This window comes from Sceloporus occidentalis, unplaced genomic scaffold, assembly GCF_023333645.1.
Source record: "Sceloporus occidentalis isolate IW3139 unplaced genomic scaffold, rSceOcc1.0.p SCAF_49, whole genome shotgun sequence".
NCBI classification, from domain to species: Eukaryota; Metazoa; Chordata; class Lepidosauria; order Squamata; family Phrynosomatidae; genus Sceloporus; species Sceloporus occidentalis.
Window position 1 is genome coordinate 7,609,265 of NW_028317029.1, and position 23,259 is coordinate 7,632,523.

At 40.8% G+C, this 23,259-nt stretch overlaps 1 protein-coding gene and 5 non-coding genes across 6 annotated transcripts in view; all 6 read left to right on the forward strand.

Annotated features, from left to right (window-relative positions):
- Nucleotides 1-21,516, forward strand: part of LOC149289000 (microtubule-associated tumor suppressor candidate 2-like) — a 129,396-nt gene extending 107,880 nt beyond the window's left edge. Inside the window, exons 6-9 of the mRNA XM_089491222.1 lie at nt 19,393-19,491; nt 20,041-20,160; nt 20,563-20,660; nt 21,372-21,516. Of these exons, the coding sequence (XP_089347348.1) occupies nt 19,393-19,491; nt 20,041-20,160; nt 20,563-20,660; nt 21,372-21,516 (462 nt within the window). The remainder of the gene's footprint in view (nt 1-19,392; nt 19,492-20,040; nt 20,161-20,562; nt 20,661-21,371) is intronic.
- Nucleotides 104-177, forward strand: TRNAS-CGA (transfer RNA serine (anticodon CGA)). Its single transcript has one exon. It is a non-coding gene; the product is annotated as a tRNA-Ser (tRNA).
- Nucleotides 2,045-2,118, forward strand: TRNAT-CGU (transfer RNA threonine (anticodon CGU)). The gene has a single exon. It is a non-coding gene; the product is annotated as a tRNA-Thr (tRNA).
- Nucleotides 8,485-8,558, forward strand: TRNAT-UGU (transfer RNA threonine (anticodon UGU)). The gene has a single exon. It is a non-coding gene; the product is annotated as a tRNA-Thr (tRNA).
- Nucleotides 17,217-17,290, forward strand: TRNAT-UGU (transfer RNA threonine (anticodon UGU)). The gene has a single exon. It is a non-coding gene; the product is annotated as a tRNA-Thr (tRNA).
- TRNAT-AGU (transfer RNA threonine (anticodon AGU)) lies at nt 17,729-17,802 on the forward strand. Its single transcript has one exon. It is a non-coding gene; the product is annotated as a tRNA-Thr (tRNA).
- Nucleotides 21,517-23,259: the final 1,743 nt, after the last annotated feature.

Below are 23,259 nucleotides of genomic sequence, written 5' to 3' on the forward strand. Positions count from 1 at the left end.
TCATATTATCCTGTGATTCTTAATTCATGACATCCCACTTCTCATGTTTCTTTTAAATGTAATAGTTTCAGCTAAAAAGACTGGAAAAACACACAGAAGGCAAGGCGCTGTGGCTTAGTTGGTTAAAGCGCTTGTTTCGAAAACAGGAGATCCTGAGTTCCAATCTCAGCAGTGCCGGAATTTCAGAACATCCACTGTTTAATTTGTGCCTTGTCTATATAGACTGGGTCCAGTCTAATTCTAAAAGAAGTTAAAGGCTTTAAGAATCATTATCATCTAGATCTCAGCAGGTTTTTTCTCATCGTCTATAATCCCTTGCTGGTTAAACAGCCAAATTCTCTTGTTTATACTGAGCCTAACAACTGAGTTCTTGGTAGGTGTTTGTGTCATATCTTAATCATTTTATCCTGTGATTCTTAATTCATGACATCCCACTTCTCATGTGAGTTTCATTTAAATGTAATAGTTTCAGCTAAAAAGACTGCAAAACAGCCCAATTTTCCATTGGTAGTTCAAATCATTACTGCCATAGTAAGATTTGTTCTTCTCTAAGAAATTGGTCAAATGCTGTAGAGCAGGGTACTCCATGGTTCTGGAAAAACACACAGAAGTCAAGGCGCGGTGGCTTAGTTGGTTAAAGCGCCTGTTTCGTAAACAGGCGCTCCTGAGTGCAAATATCAGCAGTGCCTGACTTTCAGAATATCCACTGTTTAATTTGTGCCTAGTCTATGTAGACTGGGTCCAGTCTAATTCTAAAAGAAGTTGAAGGCTTCAAGAATCATGACCATCTAGATCTCAGTAGATTTTTTTCTCATCGTCTATAATCCCTTGCTGGTTAAACAGACTAATTCTCTTGTTTATATTGAGCCTAACATCTGAGTTCTTGGTAGGTGTTTGTGGCATTTGTGAATTATCTTATCCTGTGATTCTTAATTCATGACATCCCACTTCTCATGCGAGTTTCTTTTAAATTTAATAGTTTCAGCTAAAAAGACTGCAAAACAGCCCAATTTTCCATTGCTAGTTCAAATCATTACTGCTATAGTAAGATTTGTTCTTCTCTAACAAATTGGTCAAATGTTGAAGAGCAGGGTAGACCATGATTCTGGAAAAACGTACAGAAGTCATGGCGCTGTGGCTTAGTTGGTTAAAGCGCCTGCTTCATAAACAGATAATCTTGAGTTCAAATCTCAGCAGTGCCTGACTTTCAGAACAGCTGCTGTTTAATTTGTGCCTGGTCTATGAAGTCTGGGTCTTGTTTAATTCTGAAAGAAGTTAAAGGCTTAAACAATCATGACCATCTAGATGTCAGTTACTTTGTTCCCATTGCTAGTTTGAATCATTACTGCTATACTAACATATCGGTCAAATGTTGTAGAGCAGGTTACTCCATGGCTTTGCACAACATTGCAGCCTTCGTGGCGCCGTGGCTTAGTTGCTTAAAGCGCCTGTTTCGTAAACAGGAGATCCTGAGGTCAAGTCTCAGCAGTCCCTGGGTACTCCATGGTTCTGGAAAAACACACAGAAGTCAAGGCGCGGTGGCTTAAATGGTTAAAGCGCCTGTCTTGTAAACAGGAGATCCTGAGCTCGACTCTCAGCAATGCTTAACTTTTAAAGCACCCACTCTTCAATTTGTGCCTAGTCTATGAAGTCTGGGTCCAGTCTAATTCTAAAAGAAGTTAAAGGCTTAAAGAATCATGACCATCTAGATGTCAGTAGGATTTTACTCATCGTCTATAATCCCTTGCTGGTTAAACAGACTAATTCTCTTGTTTATATTGAGCCTAACATCTGAGTTCTTGGTAGGTGTTTGTGGCATTTGTGAATTATCTCATCCTGTGATTCTTAATTCATGACATCCCACTTCTAATGTGAGTTTCTTTTAAATTTAATAGTTTCAGCTAAAAAGACTGCAAAACAGCCCAATTTTCCATTACTAGTTCAAATCATTACTGCTATAGTAAGATTTGTTCTTCTCTAACAAATTGGACAAATGTTGAAGAGCAGGGTAGACCATGATTCTGGAAAAACACACAGAAGTCATGGCCCTGTGGCTTAGTTGGTTAAAGCGCCTGTTTCGTAAACAGGAGATCCTGAGTTCAAATCTCAGCAGTGCCTGACTTTCAGAACACCCGTTGTTTAATTTGTGCCTAGTCTATGAAATCTGAGTTTAGTCTAATTCTTAAAGAAGTTAAAGGTTTAAACAATCATGGCCATCTACATCCCAGTAGGCTTTTACTCATAGTCTATAATTAGGGATTAATCTAGCCTTGGCGCAGTATTAATCTAAATTTTATTAAAGACAGGAGGCTTCGTATTTTGCATAAACCTTCTTTACTGTTAACCTCCAGCAGCAAAACAGTTAACAGAAAAACAAGAAAACAACCAATCAGAACATAGGAACAGTCTATAAAAGCCTTGACATCCTGAAACTCCTCCTCTTTCTTTGCCAATCATCCGAACCGGAAGAAACAATATCCCAGGCACAACGCATAACAGGAAACAAGCTCCGAAACGCGGGAGTGCAGCCACACCAACAGGAGGACGACCTGAAAAAACAAAAGAAACGTGACAGTACCATGCAAACATAAGCCGCTTATAAACACACAGGAAACAACGCGGCAAGAGAACATGAAAGATACACCCCCAAAGACAGGAGCCCACCTGGATACCACCCAAATGACAAAGGAAGGGGGGGAAAAGCACGGGAGGGAAAATACTCGCCTCCTGTCTTTAATAAAATTTAGATTAATACTGCACCAAGGCTAGATTAATCCCTAGTTTTATGGCAAAACAGGAGGCTTCGTACTTTGCAGTTTTAACGCCCCCCAAGCAAAGCCAACGCAGCATGAGCCGGAGGGCGAAAGTAAAAGGTCCGGAAAGTAGATTCCCGAGACCAGTCTGCCGCGGACAAAAGGTCCGAAAGGGAACAGCACGCCGAAAAAGCAGCGGAAGCCGCCGCTCCACGGACCGAATGCGCCCCAAAGGGCCCCTCAATGCCGGCCAAAAGGAGGAGCCACCGAATCCACCTAGAAAGCGTGGGGACAGAGACCGGCCGAAAAGGACGCACGTAAGAAATAAAAAGCGGGCCAGAAGAAGACGAACGAAACTGGGCCGAAACAGCGAGATAAGATTGGAGGCAACGAGCTACACAAAGGTGAGGACGGTCAGGAAAATAAGGATAAGAAACGGTCGAAGCATTAGATTTCGTCCTACGAAACACAGAGACCGAAACTCCCTCAGGAGAAAAGGAAAACGACGAGACGTCAAAAGCACGAACATCAGAGACACTCCTGAAAGAAACGAGACACAAAAGAAGAGCGGTTTTAGCGGAAAGCTGACGAAAGGACAAAAGATTGTTGTCCGGCCAAGCCTCCAAGAAACTGAGGACCCGAGAGACATCCCAGAAGGAGCCGTAACGAACCCCCGGGGGTCTGGAAAGCCGAATACCTTGGAGGAGGCGACAAACCGAGGGATCCCTACCGACGGCCAGTCCCTGAACCGGAACATGAGCCGCCGAAATTGCCGAACGAAACAAATTAATTGTTCGGTAGGACCGGCCAAGGGAAAACAGGTGGGCCAAAAAATTGAGGACCGCCGTTAAATGTGCCGTAAGGGGATCAAGGTGTTGAGCCAGACACCAGCGACTCCAGGAGCCCCAAGCGTGGAGATAAGACTTTCTGGTGCCAGGAGCCCAGGATCCCCAGAGCAAGTCTCGAGCCGACTCCGATAATCCAGGCACATGCCAGGATCCCCGGAAACCGACCAAGCCACCAGAATCAAACGACCCTGGAGGATAAGAGGGTGAGGATTCCCCTCCGGATCTAGAAGTAGGTCCCACGAAGAGGGAAGGATCAGGGGATCCGCGAACGACAACTCCAGAAGCAGTGGGAACCACGGCTGAGTCCTCCACAGAGGGGCTATCAGGATGATCGACACACCCTGCCGGCAAACGGAGTGGAGAGTCCGGAGGATCATGTTGAAGGGGGGAAACGCGTAAGCTCCCTGAAGTGGCCACGGTTGCAGGAAGGCGTCCACCGCCACAGAGAGAGGGTCCGGCAGCCAACTGAAGAACGCGTCGGTCTGGCGATTTGCCCTGGACGCGAACAGGTCCAGATGGAGTGGACCTCGACAAAGGTGGAGGGAGTGAAACACGCCCGGGAGGAGACGCCAATCGCTCACGTCCCTCCAATGCCGGGAGAACCAGTCTGCCACTAGATTTTCCTTCCCGGGCAGGTACTCCGTCCGGATAGACAAATGGTTGTCCAGGCAAAACTGATAAAGCTCCTTGGTGAGCTCCGTCAGAAGCCTGGATCTGGAGCCCCCCAACCTGTTGATGGAGCGCACGGCGGAGACATTGTCCATGCGCAAAACGAGGGAACAATGAGTTACCCCTTTCAAGAAACTGCGAATCGCGAAGGAGCCCGCAATGAGCTCCAGGCAGTTGATATGGAGATTGTGTTCCGTCAAGGTCCATAGACCCCCGGTAGCTGCGTCCCCGCAAACTGCTCCCCAACCAGAAAGACTGGCGTCGGACTCTAGGATAAAATCCGGGCTGGACCCGAAAATGGCACGGCCGTTCCACGCGTTTATGTGAACTAACCACCAGTGGAGTTCTAACCGAGCCTCGTCCGTCAAAGGAACCAAGGAGTCGTAGGAGGCCAACTCGCGAAGGTGCCGCGTCTTGAGACGCTGAAGGGCCCTGTAGTGGAGCGGACCTGGGAAGATGGCCTGAATGGATGCAGACAGCAGGCCGATGACTCTGGCGAGATTTCTGAGAGAGATCAAGCCACCTCGAAGGAGCTTGCGGATCTCTTTCTTGATAACCAAGACTTTGTCGCGGGGCAACCGGAGGACCGAAGCCACCGAGTCCACCGAGTCCACTGAGAACCCGAGGAACTGAATGGTTTGAGTCGGGACCAAGACCGACTTGGCCTCGTTGATCACGAAGCCCAAATCCTGAAGGAGATTGACCGCGAGGAAAGTGTCGCGTCGCAGCGACTCGACATCCTGGGCCATGAGGAGGATGTCGTCCAGGTAAATGATAGATCGGATGCCTCGCGCCCGGAGGAACTCCATAACCGGCTTTAGGAGCTTGGTGAAGCACCATGGAGCCGAGCTGAGGCCAAACGGAAGGCAAGTGAACTGCCAGAGATGGCCCCGCCAGCGGAACTGCAAGAACCTCCGATCGTCGCGATGGACCGGGACAGCGAGGTACGCGTCCTTGAGGTCGAGGCGAGAGAACCAATCGTTCTCTCTGAGGAGGTCGCGAAGGAGATGTATCCCCTCCATTTTGAAATGCCGGTACACCACAAACCGATTGAGGGCTCGGAGGTTGATGACCGGGCAAAACTCCCCGGACTTTTTGCGAACCAAAAAGATGTTGCTGAGAAAGCAAGGAGGGGAGAACACCCGCTCTATGGCGCCTTTCTCGAGGAGGGAAGAGAGCTCGGAGGGGACGAGAGACGCCGCGTCGCGGGAAAGCCGGGGAAGAGGAGGGGGAAAACCCTGACGAGGAGGGGAAGTAAACTCTAGCCGGAAACCCTCCACGGTCTGAAGGACCCACGGATCCGACGAGAGGCGCAACCACACATGGGAAAAATGGGCGAGACGACCCGCGACAGGAATATGGGGAAGAACCGAAAACAGTCTTACCTGAGGCCGATCGTCCGCGAGCTGAGGAGTATCCTCTGCCTCTGGTGCCACCCCTGGGGAACGGGAGCCGGAACTGGGACCGATACGAGGTGGTGACATCTGGAAATCGGGGTCTAGCGGCAAACAAAGCCGATCTGCTGGCGGCACGACCCCGCTGCCGGCCAGCCCGGGAGGAAAAACGACTTCCAGTCCTGAAGACGCGTCTCATGTTCGTCTGGGCCTTGGTGAGAGAGGTGAAGAGGTTCACATGTTCTTAATGAATTTTTCACCGAAGAGCAGACCCTTGGCGTCGGCACCCAGCTCCTTAGGGGCCAGTTCTGCCAGCTTGGCGTCAAGTTTAAACAAAGCTGCCTTACGCCGCTCCGATGAGATGGCGCAATTGGCATTGCCGAGAAGACAGTGCTCTCTGGGTCCAATCACGGACAAGCTGGGGATCCAAAGGCGAGCCGTCTGTAATTGCCTCATCTGCCATCTGAAACACTTGAGTCAGGGGCCCGGCGACATCCAAGAGTTTATCTTGCGCCGAGCGCAAACCCAGTTCAATGCCCTTACGAGGGTCCTTACCATTTGTGGTGAGGAAAGTAACAAAAGTCTGGTCAAACTCCGGGGTATGGAGGACCTTATCCCGGACGGTGGGCCGAGGGCACTCGGATCGCAGTCGTTGACAGACCTCCTTGTCCAGGGGCCGACGGATCCAAAACCTCAGAAATTCTGCTATATGGGCCGAAGGTGTCCACTCGGAGGAGCGAGGGTGACGTAGGGTTCTGGGGTCAAACAGTGGAGCTCCCAGATCGTCGGTCACTTCAAAGGGTTGGTCCGGGGCTTTAGACGGATAGGATGGTAACTTGGGGGTTCGGAGGCGAAATCCTGAGCCCGGGCAGGGGAGGCACCGCCGGAAGAGCCTGCGCAGTATTCATCCAGGATCTCATAGTCGGTGAGGTCCTCAGTAGGAGCAACCATGGGGAGGACCGAACTGCGCACTTTCTTAAGCGGGGCTTTGCCCTTTCCCGAAGTAGAGGGTGCCTCGTCCCAGGTGCGCTTATGCGAGGCTGAGGTGCCCGCAGGAGAAGCCGAACCGCCAGTGTCAGAGTCCTCAACTCTAGTAGGGGAGACGAGAGGTTGAGCCGTACGAGAAGATTGAAGCTCCTCTAGAGCGGCGGGCAGCGACGCAGCTAGTGCGGAGCGGAGCCATGCCTGGACGGCCGCAGGAAGAAAATTCTGAGATTCGTCTGCCATATCGCTCCCAATGTGTCTATAAAAGAACACAGAATAAACGTTGAGTAACAGACCAAAGCCCAAATTTGGGTGAAAAACGGGGAGCACCCATATAAGCGTAATCAAGGGAGGAGGGGGTCACCCCTATGACACGGGTCGTGTACCCTGTAGCGTGTCTCCAGGAAAAATACGTGTATGGCGGCAGCAGGGGGGTTCACCCCAAATGGCACGCGGTAGGGGGTTTACCCACAGGAGTAAGTGGCAGGGGTTCAGCCTGGCCAGAGGGGTCACCCACAACTCAATGCAGTAATGGAGATATCCAAATATGAATGTGTCAATGCAGGCAGTGTAACACATAGACAACTGCCATAGGAACACCTAGGGAAAAGACCTAAAGCAATAACCAGGCTGCAGGTAAAAAACAAAAAATAATAACCTAAGGGAAATAAAGGGGGGTAAGGCCGCAGAGCAGACCAGGCCCCAAATGGCGTAGCAGAGAACGCACGGCGCGGTGAAGGCCAAAGGCCCGCCACCCGGGTCTAAAACGGCCCGGGGAAGCCTACCCGAGCGCACACCGCGCCGCGAAATAAAACAAAACACGAATCCGCCGCACGGTCTAGAAAGACCGCCGCAGAAACGAAAAAACGGCACTCGCGCGGTAACGAAACCACCGCGCGGGAAGAAAACAGAACACCAGAACACGCGCGGGAGGGGAGAAAAAACCCCCAACCCGTGGGAAGAGAAACAGCCACGCGGGAACAAAACAAGCCGTGCGGCGGAAAGATTACCTCACCGCCGCGCGGGAAGCAAAAACCGCCGCTAGGGCGGACCAATCTGCCGTGCGGCAGAATAATCCGCCACACGGGGAAAGAAAAAAGACCGCACCGGAGACCAGCCGAAAGGTAAGGACGGATAGCGGGAATAGAGACCCCAAAGGGGCCGAAAAAGGAAAAAACTCACAAGGAGGGCCGCGTGGACAGAGGCAGCAGGCGAGAAAAACAGTGAACGGAACAGGTAATAAAGGGACAAGTAGAATGGCAATAAAATAGAAATAAAACAATAGGAATATATATATATAAAACGATATTACAGATAAAAATGTGGTAGAAAAGAAATATATAATGGAATGTTCTCACCTGGAGGTTAAGCAGCAAAGAAAGAGGAGGAGTTACAGGATGTCAAGGCTTTTATAGACTGTTCCTATGTTCTGATTGGTTGTTTTCTTGTTTTTCTGTTAACTGTTTTGCTGCTGGAGGTTAACAGTAAAGAAGGTTTATGCAAAATACGAAGCCTCCTGTCTTGCCATAAAATCCAGTGCTGGTTAAACACACTAATTCTCTTGTTTATACTGAGCCTAACATCTGAGTTTTTGGTAGGTGTTTGTGGCATTTGTGAATTATTTTATCCTGTGATTCTTAATTCATGACATCCCACTTCTCATGTGAGTTTCTTTTAAATTTAATAGTTTCAGCAAAAAAGACTGCAAAACAGCCCAATTTTCCATTGCTAGTTCAAATCATTACTGCTATAGTAAGATTTGTTCTTCTCTAACAAATTGGTCACATGTTGAAGAGCAGGGTAGACCATGGTTTTGAAAACCTGAACAGCCAACAAGGCACTGTGGCTTAGATGGTTAAAGCACCTGTCTTGTAAACAGGAGATCCTGAGTTCAACTCTCAGCAATGCCTAGCTTTTTAGAGCACCCACTCTTCAATTTGTGCCTAGTCTATGAAGTCTGGGTCCAGTCTAATTCTAAAAGAAGTTAAAGGTTTAAAGAATCGTGACCATCTAGATGTCAGTAGGTTTTTACTCATGGTCTATAACCCCGTGCTGGTTAAACACACTAATTCTCTTGTTTATACTGAGCCTAACAACTGAGTTCTTGGTAGGTGTTTGTGGCATATCTGAATCATCTTATCCTGTGATTCTTAATTCATGACATCCCACGTCGAATGTGAGTTTCTTTTAAATGTAATAGTTTCAGCTAAAAATAATACAAAACAGCCCAATTTTCCATTGCTAGTTCAAATCATTACTGCCATAGTAAGATTTGCTCCTTTCTAACATATCGGTCAACTGTTAAAGAGCAGGGTACTCCATAATTTTAGAAAATCAAGCAGTTGTTGAGGTGCTGTGGCTTAGATGGTTAAAATGCCTGTCTAATAAACAGGAGAGCCTGAATTCAACTCTCAGCAGTGCCTAAGTTTTAGAGCATCCACTGTTGAATTTGTGCCTAGTCTCTGAAGACCGCGTCCAGTCTAATTCTTAAAGAAGTTAAAGGCTTCAAGAATCATGACCATCTAGATCTCAGTAGATTTTTTCTCATCGTCTATAATCCCTTGCTGGTTAAACACACTAATTCTCTTGTTTATACTGAGCCTAACATCTGAGTTCTTGGTAGGTGTTTGTGGCATTTGTGAATTATCTTATCCTGTGATTCTTAATTCATGACATCCCATTTCTCATGTGAGTTTCTTTTAAATTTAATAGTTTCAGCTAAAAAGACTGCAAAACAGCCCAATTTTCCATTGCTAGTTCAAATCATTACTGCTGTAGTAAGATTTGTTCTTCTCTAACAAATTGGTCAAATGTTAAAGAGCAGGGTAGACCATGGTTTTGAAAACCTAAACAGCCAATAAGGCGCTGTGGTTTAGATGGTTAAAGCACCTGTCTTGAAAACAGGAGATCCTGAGTTTGACTCTCAGCAGTGCTTAGCTTTTAGAGCACCCACTCTTCAATTTGTGCCTAGTCTATGAAGTCTGGGTCCAGTCATCTGAGACTCAGAGAGATAAAATGGAATCATCTGAGTCTTTGATAAATTAAGTTTGTAATTAGAATAGTATCCAAATTTTTCTATTCCTTTTAAAAAAGCAGGGATAGATAATAAGGGTGCAGATAATGTTAATAAAACATCGTCTGCATATAAGGTAATACTATATTCATGTTTATCAATATTTATACCATGAATATTAGAAGAGTTTCTAATATAGGCAGCTAAAGGCTCAATTGTTAGAGCATATAACAGAGGAGCTAACGGGCAGCCCTGCCTTGTACCATTATAAATGTGAAACATATCTGAGTCTAAAAAAGGGCCTCTAATCTTTGAGACCAGAGATGTATATAAGGCCATAGTTAGGTAACATAGTAACATAGTTCATAAGGTTGAAAAAAGACCAAAGTCCATCAAGTTCAACCTATATACATATTGTGTCCCTACTGTGTTGATCCAGAGGAAGGCAAAAAAACCCTTATGAAGCAGATGCCAATTGCCCCATACCAGGGGGAAAATTCCTTCCCGACTCCAAATATGGCAATCAGAATAAATCCCTGGATCAACGTTCTGTCCCTATTAATCTAATATCCATAACTTGTAATATTATTGCTTTCAAGAAACACGTCCAGGCTCCTTTTGAACTCTTTTATTGAGTTTACCATAACCACTTCCTCTGGCAGAGAGTTCCATAATCTCACCGCTCTTACTGTAAAGAACCCCCGTCTGTGCTGGTGTAGAAACCTTCTTTCCTCCAACCGTAGAGGATGTCCCCTTGTTATAGATACAGTCCTGGGTATAAATAGGTCTTGGGAGTGATCTCTGTACTGTCCCCTTATATATTTATACATAGTTATTAAATCCCCCCTAAGCCGTCTTTTTTCCAAACTAAATAACCCTAATTCTGATAATCTTTCTGGGTACTGTAGTCCTCCCATTCCCCTTATTACTCTGGTTGCCCGTCTTTGAACCCTCTCCAGCTCCACTATATCTTTCTTGTACACTGGTGCCCAGTACTGTACACAGTATTCCATGTGTGGTCTGACTAGTGACTTGTACAGTGGTAGAATTATTTCCTTGTCGTGGGCATCTATGCCTCTTTTGATGCACCCCATTTTATTTGCCTTAGCAGCAGCTGCCTGACACTGGTCGCTACAGGTAAATTTACTGTTAACTAAAACTCCTAAGTCCTTTTCCATGTCAGTCGTCCCCAGTGTTTTCCCATTTAATACATATTCCCAGCCTGGATTTTTCTTCCCCATGTGCATAACCTTACATTTATCTGTGTTGAACCTCATCTGCCACATCCCAGCCCAAGCCTGCAACCTATGCAGATCCATTTGTAATCGTGCACTGTCCTCTATTGTGTTAACCACGTTACAGAGCTTAGTATCGTCTGCAAAGATTGATACTTTACTATACAATCCCTCTACAAGGTCATTAATAAATATATTAAAAAGAATAGGACCCAAAACTGACCCCTGTGGTACCCCACTAGCAACAGTAACCCACTCAGAGTATGTACCATTAATAACCACCCTCTGTTTCCTATCACTGAGCCAGTTACTTACCCACATACACACATTCTCCCCCAGCCCAAGCATTCTCATTTTATGTACCAGCCTTTTATGTGGCACCGTATCAAATGCTTTGGAAAAATCAAGATATACGACATCCAGCGATTCACCCCGATCCAGTCTTGAGCTCACCTCCTCATAAAAGCTGATCAGGTTAGTTTGACAGGACCGATCCCTTGTAAACCCATGCTGATATGGAGTCATACACTTATTTTCATTGAGATACTCCAAAATAGCATCTCTTAGGAAACCCTCAAACAGTTTACACACAACAGAAGTTAAACTAACAGGCCTATAATTCCCCGGGTCACTTTTTGTCCCCTTTTTGAATATTGGCACAACAAAAAGACCTGTTAAACCAAATGCTTGAAGTGTTTCAGCTAAGAACTGACCCTATCAAATACCTTTTGGGCATCTAAAGCTACTATAACTGAAGAGATTTTATATCTATTTATATATTCAATGATATTGAAGATTTTGCGCGTATTTTCTTCTCCCGCCCTACCAGGAATGAATCCTGCCTGATCTGGATGTATCAAATCTCGTATTATTCGAGCCAATCTAGAGGCCAGGATCTTAGAATATATCTTCACATCTAAATTGATGAGAGATATTGGCCTGTAGTTAGTAACCAGTGAAGGATCCTTCCCTGGTTTCGGAATTGGCGATATACTCGCCTCCAACATCTCTTTTGGAAAACTTCTTCCAGTAGAAATAGAATTAAAAGATTTTGTTAGGATGGGAGAAATTACTGAGTTCAAGATTTGAAAAAATATAGCTGAAAAGCCATCAGGGCCTGGAGCTTTCCCTTTTTTCAAATTAAGAATTGCAATAGTAGTCTCTTGAGTTGTTAGTGGTTGATTTAATTGTAATAATTTTTCTGCAGAAAGTTTTGGAAGATGCAAGGCCTCTAAAAATTGAGCTATATCAGTAGTAGCAATCTTAGGTTCGGGTAAATTGTATAAGGTTTCATAATATTGTTTAAAGGCATTGCCTATCTGTGTTGGTGATATACAAGTTGTTCCATTGTGTATAATTTTTTTTATTCTAGATGATTCAATTTGTGCCTTCAATCTTTTAGTAAGATTTTTCCCTACTCTATTATTTCCATAATGCCAACTAGATTTCAATCTTTGCATTATTGTTTCAGTTTTAATTTTAAGTTTAATGATTATCGATTCTTTAATAGTCTCTAACTGCTTCGAGAAATCTCTGGATGGATATTGTTTATTTAGTCTCTCAAGTTTTGCCAACTCAATATACAGATCGGCAAGTTCTTTACCTCTCTGTTTTTTAATCCAAGCACCCTTTTTTATTAAGTGTCCCCTAAGAACACATTTTAGGGTGCACCACAAATTTAGATCTGAGGTCTCATTATTATCATTATGCTCCAAAAAAGATGTTGTTTGTTTTATCAGATCTTTCTTATCGAATTCTGTTTTTAAAAGAGATTCGTTGAGTCTCCAACGAGTTCTTGTTCTATATTGAGGGTTATCCTTGATAAAAATAAATACTGGGGCATGGTCAGACCATGAGATATTTCCAATTAGAGAGGTAGTAGAGATTTCCAAAGAGTGACCAGGCATTAAGAAATAATCAATGCGTGAATATGATTGGTGCACATTCGAGAAGAAAGAGTAGTCTCTTTCCTCAGGATGTTGCACCCTCCACACATCATAAAGGCCATGTTTAAATAGAGAATCGGAAAATGCTTTGGCCCTAGTTTTCAAACACGCATCTGATTTGCGGTTCTTCAAAGTCTTAGTATCTTTTTCAATATCGATTATGCAATTCAGGTCGCCTGCTATAATCAATGAGCCTTTAGAGATTTTTTCTATTGTTTCCATAGCTGAATTGAGAAATCTTGTCGATCCTTCTGATGGGGCATATAGGCTAACCAGGGTATAGGTAACATCATTTATATTACAGACAAGTATAATCCTTCTTCCTTCCTTATCAGCTTCATGATGTATATACTCAAATTTATTTTTAATTGATATCAATATGGCTACTCCCCGCTTCTTTTTATCTAGAAGAGAAGATACATAAATATGTCGGTATCTATGATATTTCCAAGCAGATTTTTCTATTATTTGATTCCAGTGTGTCTCTTGAATAAATGCAATATCTATCCCCTCTTTGATTAATGTGTCATACAAATAAGATCTCTTATATGGAGAATTTAAACCCTGTGCATTAATTGTCATCAATTTAAGGGACATGGAAAATTTGTTTTCCCGTCCTCCACCAGCACTGCTCCCTATCCCTCAATCTCCAACTAGAAAGCACCTGACAACAACATTCATAAACAACAAAAAAAACAATCAAACCCAACACACTATGCAGGAAAAACATTATTTCCGCCATTAGTGTGAAGAAATTCCTTGAACCAGCAAGGAATGAGGACGTGTTTTAAGGCCAACGAAGGTAAGGAGCACAATCATCTCTTATTTCCATAAAAATAGTATAAACTATATCTATCTATCCAAATATCATATTTAATGAAATTACGCAAAGAAAAAAAAAATAATTTTTTTTTTATAATAATGTGATAATCTACATCTTTTATATTGTTAATAACCATTTATATTATTTCAAGTCAATACATTGCCATCTCAGTAATATATCATTTCCAACCAGTACATACCAACTCAATAACCAGACCAAGATTATAACACAAAATATATCATTTCCAACCAGTACCATGATAGTATAGCCAATCATGATATTTCCCATTTGAGATGGTATTTTAGGTGATAGCTTGTGATAATATCTTATATCTTATATCATTAATCCTGAAGAAAAAGAAAAAAAAAAGAAAAAAAAAGGAGGGGAAATAATATACATATATATATATAAATATACCCATATTAGTATATGACCATAGGTTTTTGTCAATATATGTATCAGAAAGGAAATTTATATTAATAGCTATAATAGAAGTCTCCTTCTTCTCAAGTGATTTATTCTAATAAATCTATTACTATTCACCCATATATCTAATGTGTCGTGAGTATATATTAGTGTCTTTTAAATTTTCTTATCCTAATATCTCAATTCTAGTTTGGGAAAGTATCTTATCCAAAGACTAACAATACTCATATATCTCTGTGAATCTCTGTGAGTCCCATAATTTTATCTAATATTGTAATAAAAAAAAAAATAAAAAAAAATAATACATATATATATATATATATATATATAAATATACCTATATTAGTATATGATCATAGTTTTTTGTCAATATATGTATCAGAAAGGAAATTTATGTTAATAGCTATAATAGAAGTCTCCTTCTTCTCAAGTGATTTATTCTAATAAATCTATTACTATTCACCCATATATATAATGTGTCATGAGTATATATTAGTATCTTTTAAATTTTCCTATCCTAATATCTCAATTCTAGCTTTGTGAAGATATCTTATCTAAAGATTAACAATACTTATATATCTCTGTGAGTCTCTGTGAGTCCCATAATTTTATCTAATATTTTTAAGAGAAAAAAAAAAAAGAATTTGTGATAATCTATATTCTAAGTAATCTATTATATCTTTTATATTGTTATCAACCATTTATATCATTTATATCGTATCCAACCAATACGTTGCCAGCTTAGTGACTGGACTAAAATTATAACACATAACACATAATTTCCAACCAGTACATTGCCAACGCAATGAATAAACCAATCATAATATTTCCCAATTAGAATAGTATTTTAGGTAATAATACGGTAATATCTTATACTTTATATCATAAAAAAAAAAAAAAAAAAAAAAAATGTAAAATAGAAAAATAGAAAAAAAAAAACAAACAACATAAATTTTCTTCTATAGATTAGAGAGTCTTATATGTTAAGATTCCATTTCAGTAAATTGTCCTTTGCTTGTATAGGATCATTGCAAATATAGATTTTCCCTTGATAATTAATTCGCAATTTTGTGGGAAAACCCCAGGAATAAATAATATTATTTTGCCGTAAACAGGTAGTAATATCAGAATATTTTTTTCTGTGTATTCTGGTTGCATGTGAAAGATCGAGATATGTAGTTAGGGATGCAAATTTTGCAATTTTAGTAGGGTTCCTTCTCATTTCTTTAACTAGATCTTCTTTGATTCTGGAGTTGGCAAAACAGATAATAACATCTCTAGGTGTATTTGTTTGTGTCCAATTAGGAGGCAGCGGAAGTCTATGGGCTCTTTCAATTAATATCGGACCGTATTTTGGACAGTCTATATATGTTGAAAGTAGTTCCATCAAGTACGGTTCCAGTTCGATCACATCTTCAGATATCCCACGAATTTTAAGATTTTGTCTGTGTGACCTGTCTTCTAGGTCTGCAAGTTTAAGATCTTGTCTTGTTAAATCTGCGTTTAATACTTCATTTTGAGATTGAAGCGGTTTGATTTTCAAATGTAGCATAGTAATTTCTTTTGATTGAGCAGCTAAAGTGACCTTCATATGGGTCATTTCTTCCTTATATTCTTTAAGATTATGGTCCAAATCAGCTTTAATTTTAATATATAAAGAATCTAGTGCCATCATCAAATTGGTCCTTGTAATATAATCTGGCGGGTTGGTTATACTAATCTCACTTAGTCGATCTGGAGACGATTTAGATGATAAGAAAGAAGTATCCGTTTGACTTTTAGGAGAGTAGTAGGCACTAATTGGAGGAGGTTTCTTTGTTTTCACAGACATTTTAGATTTTTCCTCTTTATCACCCTTGCCAGTTTTGTCACCTTTTGGAGGCATTATCGTTGCCCGCTTTCATCTATAGAGAAGAGACCTTTCGAATGTGAGTTTCTTTTAAATGTAATAGTTTCAGCTAAAAATAATACAAAACAGCCCAATTTTCCATTGCTAGTTCAAATCATTACTGCCATAGTAAGATTTGCTCCTTTCTAACATATCGGTCAAATGTTAAAGAGCAGCGTACTCCATAATTTTAGAAAAATAAGCAGCTGTTGAGGCGCTGTGGCTTAGATGGTTAAAGCCCTTTTCTAGTAAACAGGAGATCCTGAGTTCGACTCTCAGCAGTGCCTAAGTTTTAGAGCATCCACTGTTGAATTTGTGCCTAGTCTCTGAAGACTGCGTCCAGTCTAATTCTTAAAGAAGTTAAAGGCTTCAAGAATCATGACCACCTAGATCTCAGTAGATTTTTTCTCATCGTCTATAATCCCTTGCTGGTTAAACACAGTAATTCTCTTGTTTATACTGAGCCTCACATCTGAGTTCTTGGTAGGTGTTTGTGGCATTTGTGAATTATCTTATCCTGTGATTCTTAATTCATGACATCCCACTTCTCATGCGAGTTTCTTTTAAATTTACTGGTTTCAGCTAAAAAGACTGCAAAACAGCCCAATTTTCCATTGCTAGTTCAAATCATTACTGCCATAGTAAGATTTGCTCCTTTCTAACATATCGGTCAAATGTTGAAGAGCAGCGTACTCCATAATTTTAGAAAAATAAGCAGCTGTTGAGGCGCTGTGGCTTAGATGGTTAAAGCCCTTTTCTAGTAAACAGGAGATCCTGAGTTCGACTCTCAGCAGTGCCTAAGTTTTAGAGCATCCACTGTTGAATTTGTGCCTAGTCTCTGAAGACTGCGTCCAGTCTAATTCTTAAAGAAGTTAAAGGCTTCAAGAATCATGACCACCTAGATCTCAGTAGATTTTTTCTCATCGTCTATAATCCCTTGCTGGTTAAACACAGTAATTCTCTTGTTTATACTGAGCCTCACATCTGAGTTCTTGGTAGGTGTTTGTGGCATTTGTGAATTATCTTATCCTGTGATTCTTAATTCATGACATCCCACTTCTCATGCGAGTTTCTTTTAAATTTACTGGTTTCAGCTAAAAAGACTGCAAAACAGCCCAATTTTCCATTGCTAGTTCAAATCATTACTGCTATAGTAAGATTTGTTCTTCTCTAACAAATTGGTCAAATGTTGAAGAGCAGGGTAGACCATGGTTTTGAAAAACTAAACAGCCAACAAGGCGCTGTGGCTTAGATGGTTAAAGCGCCTGTCTTGTAAACAGGAGATCCTGGGTTCGACTCTCAACAGTGCCTAGCTTTTAGAGCACCCACTCTTCAATTTGTACCTAGTCTATGAAGTTTGGGTCCAGTCTAATTCTAAAAGAAGTTAAAGGTTTAAAGAATCATGACCATCTAGATATTAGTAGGTTTTTACTCATGGTCTATAATCCCGTGCTGGTTAAACACACTAATTCTCTTGTTTATACTGAGCCTAACAACTGAGTTCTTGGTAGGTGTTTGTGGCATATCTGAATCATCTTATCCTGTGATTCTTAATTCATGACATCCCACGTCGAATGTGAGTTTCTTTTAAATGTAATAGTTTCAGCTAAAAATAATACAAAACAGCCCAATTTTCCATTGCTAGTTCAAATCATTACTGCCATAGTAAGATTTGCTCCTTTCTAACATATCGGTCAAATGTTAAAGAGCAGCGTACTCCATAATTTTAGAAAAACAACCTGTTGTTGAGGCGCTGTGGCTTAGATGGTTAAAGCGCCTGTCTAGTAAACAGGAAATCCTGAGTTCAACTCTCAGCAGTGCCTAAGTTTTAGAGCATCCACTGTTGAATTTGTGCCTAGTCTCTGAAGACCGCGTCCAGTCTAATTCTTAAAGAGGTTAAAGGCTTCAAGAATCATGACCATTTAGATCTCAGTAGATTTTTTCTCATCGTCTATAATCCCTTTCTGGTTAAACACACTAATTCTCTTGTTTATACTGAGCCTAACATCTGAGTTCTTGGTAGGTGTTTGTGGCATTTGTGAATTATCTTATCCTGTGATTCTTAATTCATGACATCCCACTTCTCATGCGAGTTTCTTTTAAATTTAATAGTTTCAGCTAAAAAGACTGCAAAACAGCCCAATTTTCCATTGCTAGTTCAAATCATTACTGCTATAGTAAGATTTGTTCTTCTCTAACAAATTGGTCAAATGTTGAAGAGCAGGGTAGACCATGGTTTTGAAAACTAAAGCAGCCATCAAGGCGCGCTGGCTTAGATGGTTAAAGTGCCTGTCTAGTAAACAGGAGACCCTTAAGCATAAACTGTGTTGCTGACATGACTCGATATCGAGGCATGTCAGTAACACTACCCCCCTACCCCGATAGCCTTATGATTGCTCTGAAGAGCAACCACAAGTGCCATCCTGTAAATGACATTGCTGTCATTCACAGGATGGCATGAGCAATAGAAAACTGAATGAGTTTACAGAGGGTCTATCCAGACCCTCTTGAGAACTCTCAAGCTTCTCCTTCAGGTACTGCATCAAACCATGCAAGGTCAATGGAGCCCAGCTCACTAAACCAAATTTTTTTAAAAAAATGTAAAACATTTTTTACAAAATTATTGTTCAAAAATGTTAAAAAAATGTAAAAAAAACATGGTAACATGTAAAAATCTCCACTGTCGGCAAAAAAAAAAAAGTTTTCAATAAGCAAGTCCTACAATTCTTTATCATCACAAAAATTCCAGCATGGAAAGAGTTAAAATATTGGCATTACAAATGCCCATAGGGTGTCTAGTATTAACCCCTTAAGGACAATAGGGGTTATTACTCATAGTATATTGCGGGACAATGGCTCTTTTATCGTTTTTCTGTGTTACTGTTTAGCTGTGATTTTCTTCTTTCTCATTTCGTGCTCCCACAGATTTTATATATTGTCGTTATCTCGTTGCACGGCAACCCCGTACATGTACGTGGATTGTCGTTAAGAGGTTAAAAAATGTATGATTTAAGGGGGTAAATCGAATTGGCTGGGTTCAAAGATGTCCCAAATATGGGACATGGGGGCTGTAGGATCAGATGTCTAAATGGCAAAAAAATACACAGCTCACAAAGGTGGCCTTTTACCTCCCAAATAACTAAACAAACCCATGCTTGGGGGGTATCACTGCGCTCAGGAAATGTTACTGAACACATATTGGGGTGTTGTTCGACACGGACATATAACAGGAGCGATATAGTTATATCTGAAGTACAACGTATGTGAAAAAAAGAAAATTTTTTTTTACTACCATAAGGTTTCACAAAGGCTGGTGGTAAAATCAGTGCATGGAAAGGGTTAAAATACCAGCATTTCAAATACCTTGGGGTGTCTAGTTTTTAAAAATATATGATTGTTTGCTTATTTTTAAGGACCAGGTGGACACACTAACATTGCAAAATCGTTCACTTAAAGACAAAATAACATGGCTGGAAGACTCTTTAAAGAAGAGCACTAAAGAGCAGCTTCAGGTATTTCACGGAATCTCATGTATATGTTTGCTTTTGATTCATTTCTTTAATATAACCCTCAAAAATATATTTTCTAAAAATTTCCTCAGTTGATGTCATCATAATCCCTATAGTGCATATGATAGCTGAGGGACACCTTTTTATCAATGCAAATGCATGGAAGGATTAATCAGCACTCCTTTTAATGCATTTCCAAAGTTTCCTTACTCCCCATCCCCTTGCCTTGTGTTAGTTTCAGTGAGAGTGCTTTCTTTTCTACAGTTAAGTATGCATGTTAATCATCTTTATTCATTTTACTCCCCATCAATTTATCTCTACCCATTTGTTAGGTAGCTGATTGTTGTTGATGGGTTCAGGCAGCCGTTTTAAGGAAGGGTGAGGAAATTGGCCAGAACAGGACCGAAATTTGATTAGTTAATGATTACCCTGCTCCTCACAGATCTCTTCTCTCCATTTATTCCAAAAACAACTACTTTTTGTTTTTATATGTACCTTATGGCCAGTTTTGTTATACAATAAGCGTGAATCCTACTGTTTCTTTTGCGACAGGTTGCGTTAGCACCTTATCAGTACTTGGAACAAGATCTAAACAGTATGAAGGCAGTGCTTGACCTGAAGAATGAATTGATTCGGAAGAAGGAGAAACGAATCATGGAATTGGAAATGCTGGTGGGTTTCTTTTTATACATACCAGTGTTAGCACATACTTTTATATTGTGCCATCACAATTATGACCCCCCCGCAAAGAAATAGTGCACAAGTTTAGTTTGCATCATTAAGACAAAAATATGGCAATGATGTCATTGGTGGATACAGTCATGATGTACATCATGTGTCACTCTTAATGTTGTTGCATGGTAATGATCCATGAAGGCTTTTTCAAGTTATTTGCTGGCAATGTGGCTGCTAACATCACCTTATTGAATCTCACATTGCACATTGAAAGCTCGTGTTGTTGCATTCATAGAAATGACAATTTGTTGTGATGATACTTGGAACAGCTAAAACCACATTGGGATGATTGTAAATGATGTACATATAAGACATCTTTAATTCTGTTTTCTACTATAGGCTGAGACAAACTTCATTCTGGAGAAAAAGGTCCAAATTCTTCAGCAGAAAAATGAAGACCTGAGTGCACAGATTGATAGAAACACCGAAGTGACACGGTAAGTGAAAATTATGCAGGGGTGGAATAATAAGGGGTGCAGCCAGTGCAAAGAGCTGATTGTACAGTAGGGCAATAAAGAGGCTGCGGTATCAAAAAATGATCAAGTTTGTAGCTCTTTCCAGTTTTGCAACAAACTAAGGGGAATAAAACCTTTCTTGACAACCAAATTGGCAGTCAGATCTTTCCTTGGATCAAGAAGCTATTTCCCCATAAAAATGACCACCCTGAATGTTATGTTTTTGCAAGTATTTATCCAATTGTTGTTTAAATGTCTGTACAGACTCTGATAAAACTACCTCTGCAGGCAGAGAATTCCACATCCTTATTGTTCTTACTGTACAAAACCCTTTCCTTTGCCTTAGAATAAATCTCCCTTCTTCCAGTCTAAATGCGTGAGCACGTGCCCTATGCATAGTCCTGTGCACACAAAGGTGATATTCCGGTAACGCATCACAGACATCATATCAATGATAAAGCAACGTGTAATAGTCTTTTATTACAAAAAAAGCTGTTTAATGTTTATTTGATACAGATTTCTAGTCAATAAGCAGATAAGTCCCGATAATTTCAAGAAAATGAAAGCTCGCCTAGCCTTGGCTATGAGTGAAGCAAATGCCTAGTATTCAGTGGACATAAGGCCACTTTGACACAACTATGTAGGTTATAGGAAACATGAAACGTTTGTAAATTGATCTTTAATGTTTTTTAGGCAAATATCTGCTGAAAACACCCATCTGCGTGAGAACATAGAGAAAGAGATCAGGGAAAAGAAACAACTGAGCATGACGAACGAAGAGCTTGTTTGGAAGCTTCAGAATGCAAAGGCCCAACCAGCTGCCTTTGTTCCCTATTGATCGTTCAATATCTAAATCTGTGTCTCACGTGAAAGTCAGCTCCACAAAATGAGACACTCTACTGAATCAATTTATTTTTGATAACACCAACAGAACCTGCTATTTTTTTATGTGCAACAATAACACCTAGTATTAAAGACCTAAATTGCACAAAACACAAATGGTGCATTAGACAATTTATTGAAAAATTTTAATTTCAGTAGATGTGTGCATACATTTTCATATAAACTTTATTTTTAATGAAAATTCCCTGTTCATGTTTCATCATCCTGATTCGTCCATTCTCCTACGCTATTACAAGCTGTTCTGATACCATTACAAGCCGTTTTGACGCTTTTTGATGAGGTACAGTGGAAAGGACTGTGTATAGGAGAGTACGTATCAATGACTGATTAGTAGAAGTAGGAAAAAAAAACATGGGATGTTTATGGCTGTGGTTGACGAGTCCAACAAGTTGTGTGAGTGATTGCCTGCCCAGACCCAGTGCCTTACTGCTACTACTGCACCTCTTTGATTATTAAAAAAATAATAATTCTATAATGATAGGCGAGTCCAACAAGTGTCAGGGACCTCTCCTTTTGAGAACACCCCCACATGTCGTTTGCATGAAAACAAGTCCCTGAAGTTCATCCAGGTCAAACTGTGTGGAACTAACATTCTGACCCTAACAAGGCTCTCCAGCTTCTGTTTTCTCCTAGGCTTGGTTTCCTTTTAATTCACTATGTTTAATAACCTAAGGATCTGTGCTCCTGGATCATGAATGGTGTCTTAAAAGAGAAGCTATATGGACAACCTGCCTTAATAGATTATAATATTTGTCCTGAGTTAAGAAATACCCAATATTTTTATTCTTCTTCCTTTTTTTGCACGTTATAGGGCAATAATTAGAAGTAACATATTGCTATTTCAAAATAATTTTTCAAATCTGGTCATACTCCCATCTTGTGCTACTTATTCCCATCAAATCATATATGTTTGAAAATTAGACACCCCAACGTATTTCAAATGCTAGTATTTCAACTCTTTCCAAGCACTATTACCGGCCTTAGTCAAACTTTGTTTAGTAATTTTCTTTTTCTTTTTTCCCCCAAAACATTTTACTTCAGATATGAAGTGGTATGGTATGAAGTGGTATATGACCCTGTCAAAATACCCCAATATGTGTTCAGTAGCATCTCCTGAGTACAGTGATAACACCCATGCATGGTTTTTCGGGTTGTTTGGGGGATAATAGGTCCCATTTGGGACACGTGCAATTCAGTTTTTAATGTAAAATTTGGACATGTTGAAAATTCTGCACCATGCCCTATTTGGGACATACTTCAAGCTGGCCAATTCCATATACACACATTAAACCATATATTTTTGAAAACTAGAAACCCGGGGGTATTTCAGATGAGGTATTTTATCCCTCTCCATGCACTACTTTACCACCATCCATTGTTAAAAATTTGTGGTGGTATTTTGTGTGTTATTTTTTTACTATCTGGACATTCTGTGTCCTATTTGTGGGACATCTTTGAACCTGCCCAATTTGATTTACTCCATCAAATCATACATTTTTTTTAAAAACTAGACACTCATTGGGCATTTAAAATGCAAGCATTTTAACTCTATTCACATAAGAATTGGAACTGGATGGTTCCCCTGATGTTACCATTTTACTAAGTACATGTACTAAGTACTAAGTACAAGTTCACTACAGGAATGTCTAGAGAGATCCCATTGAGAACCTGTTTATTT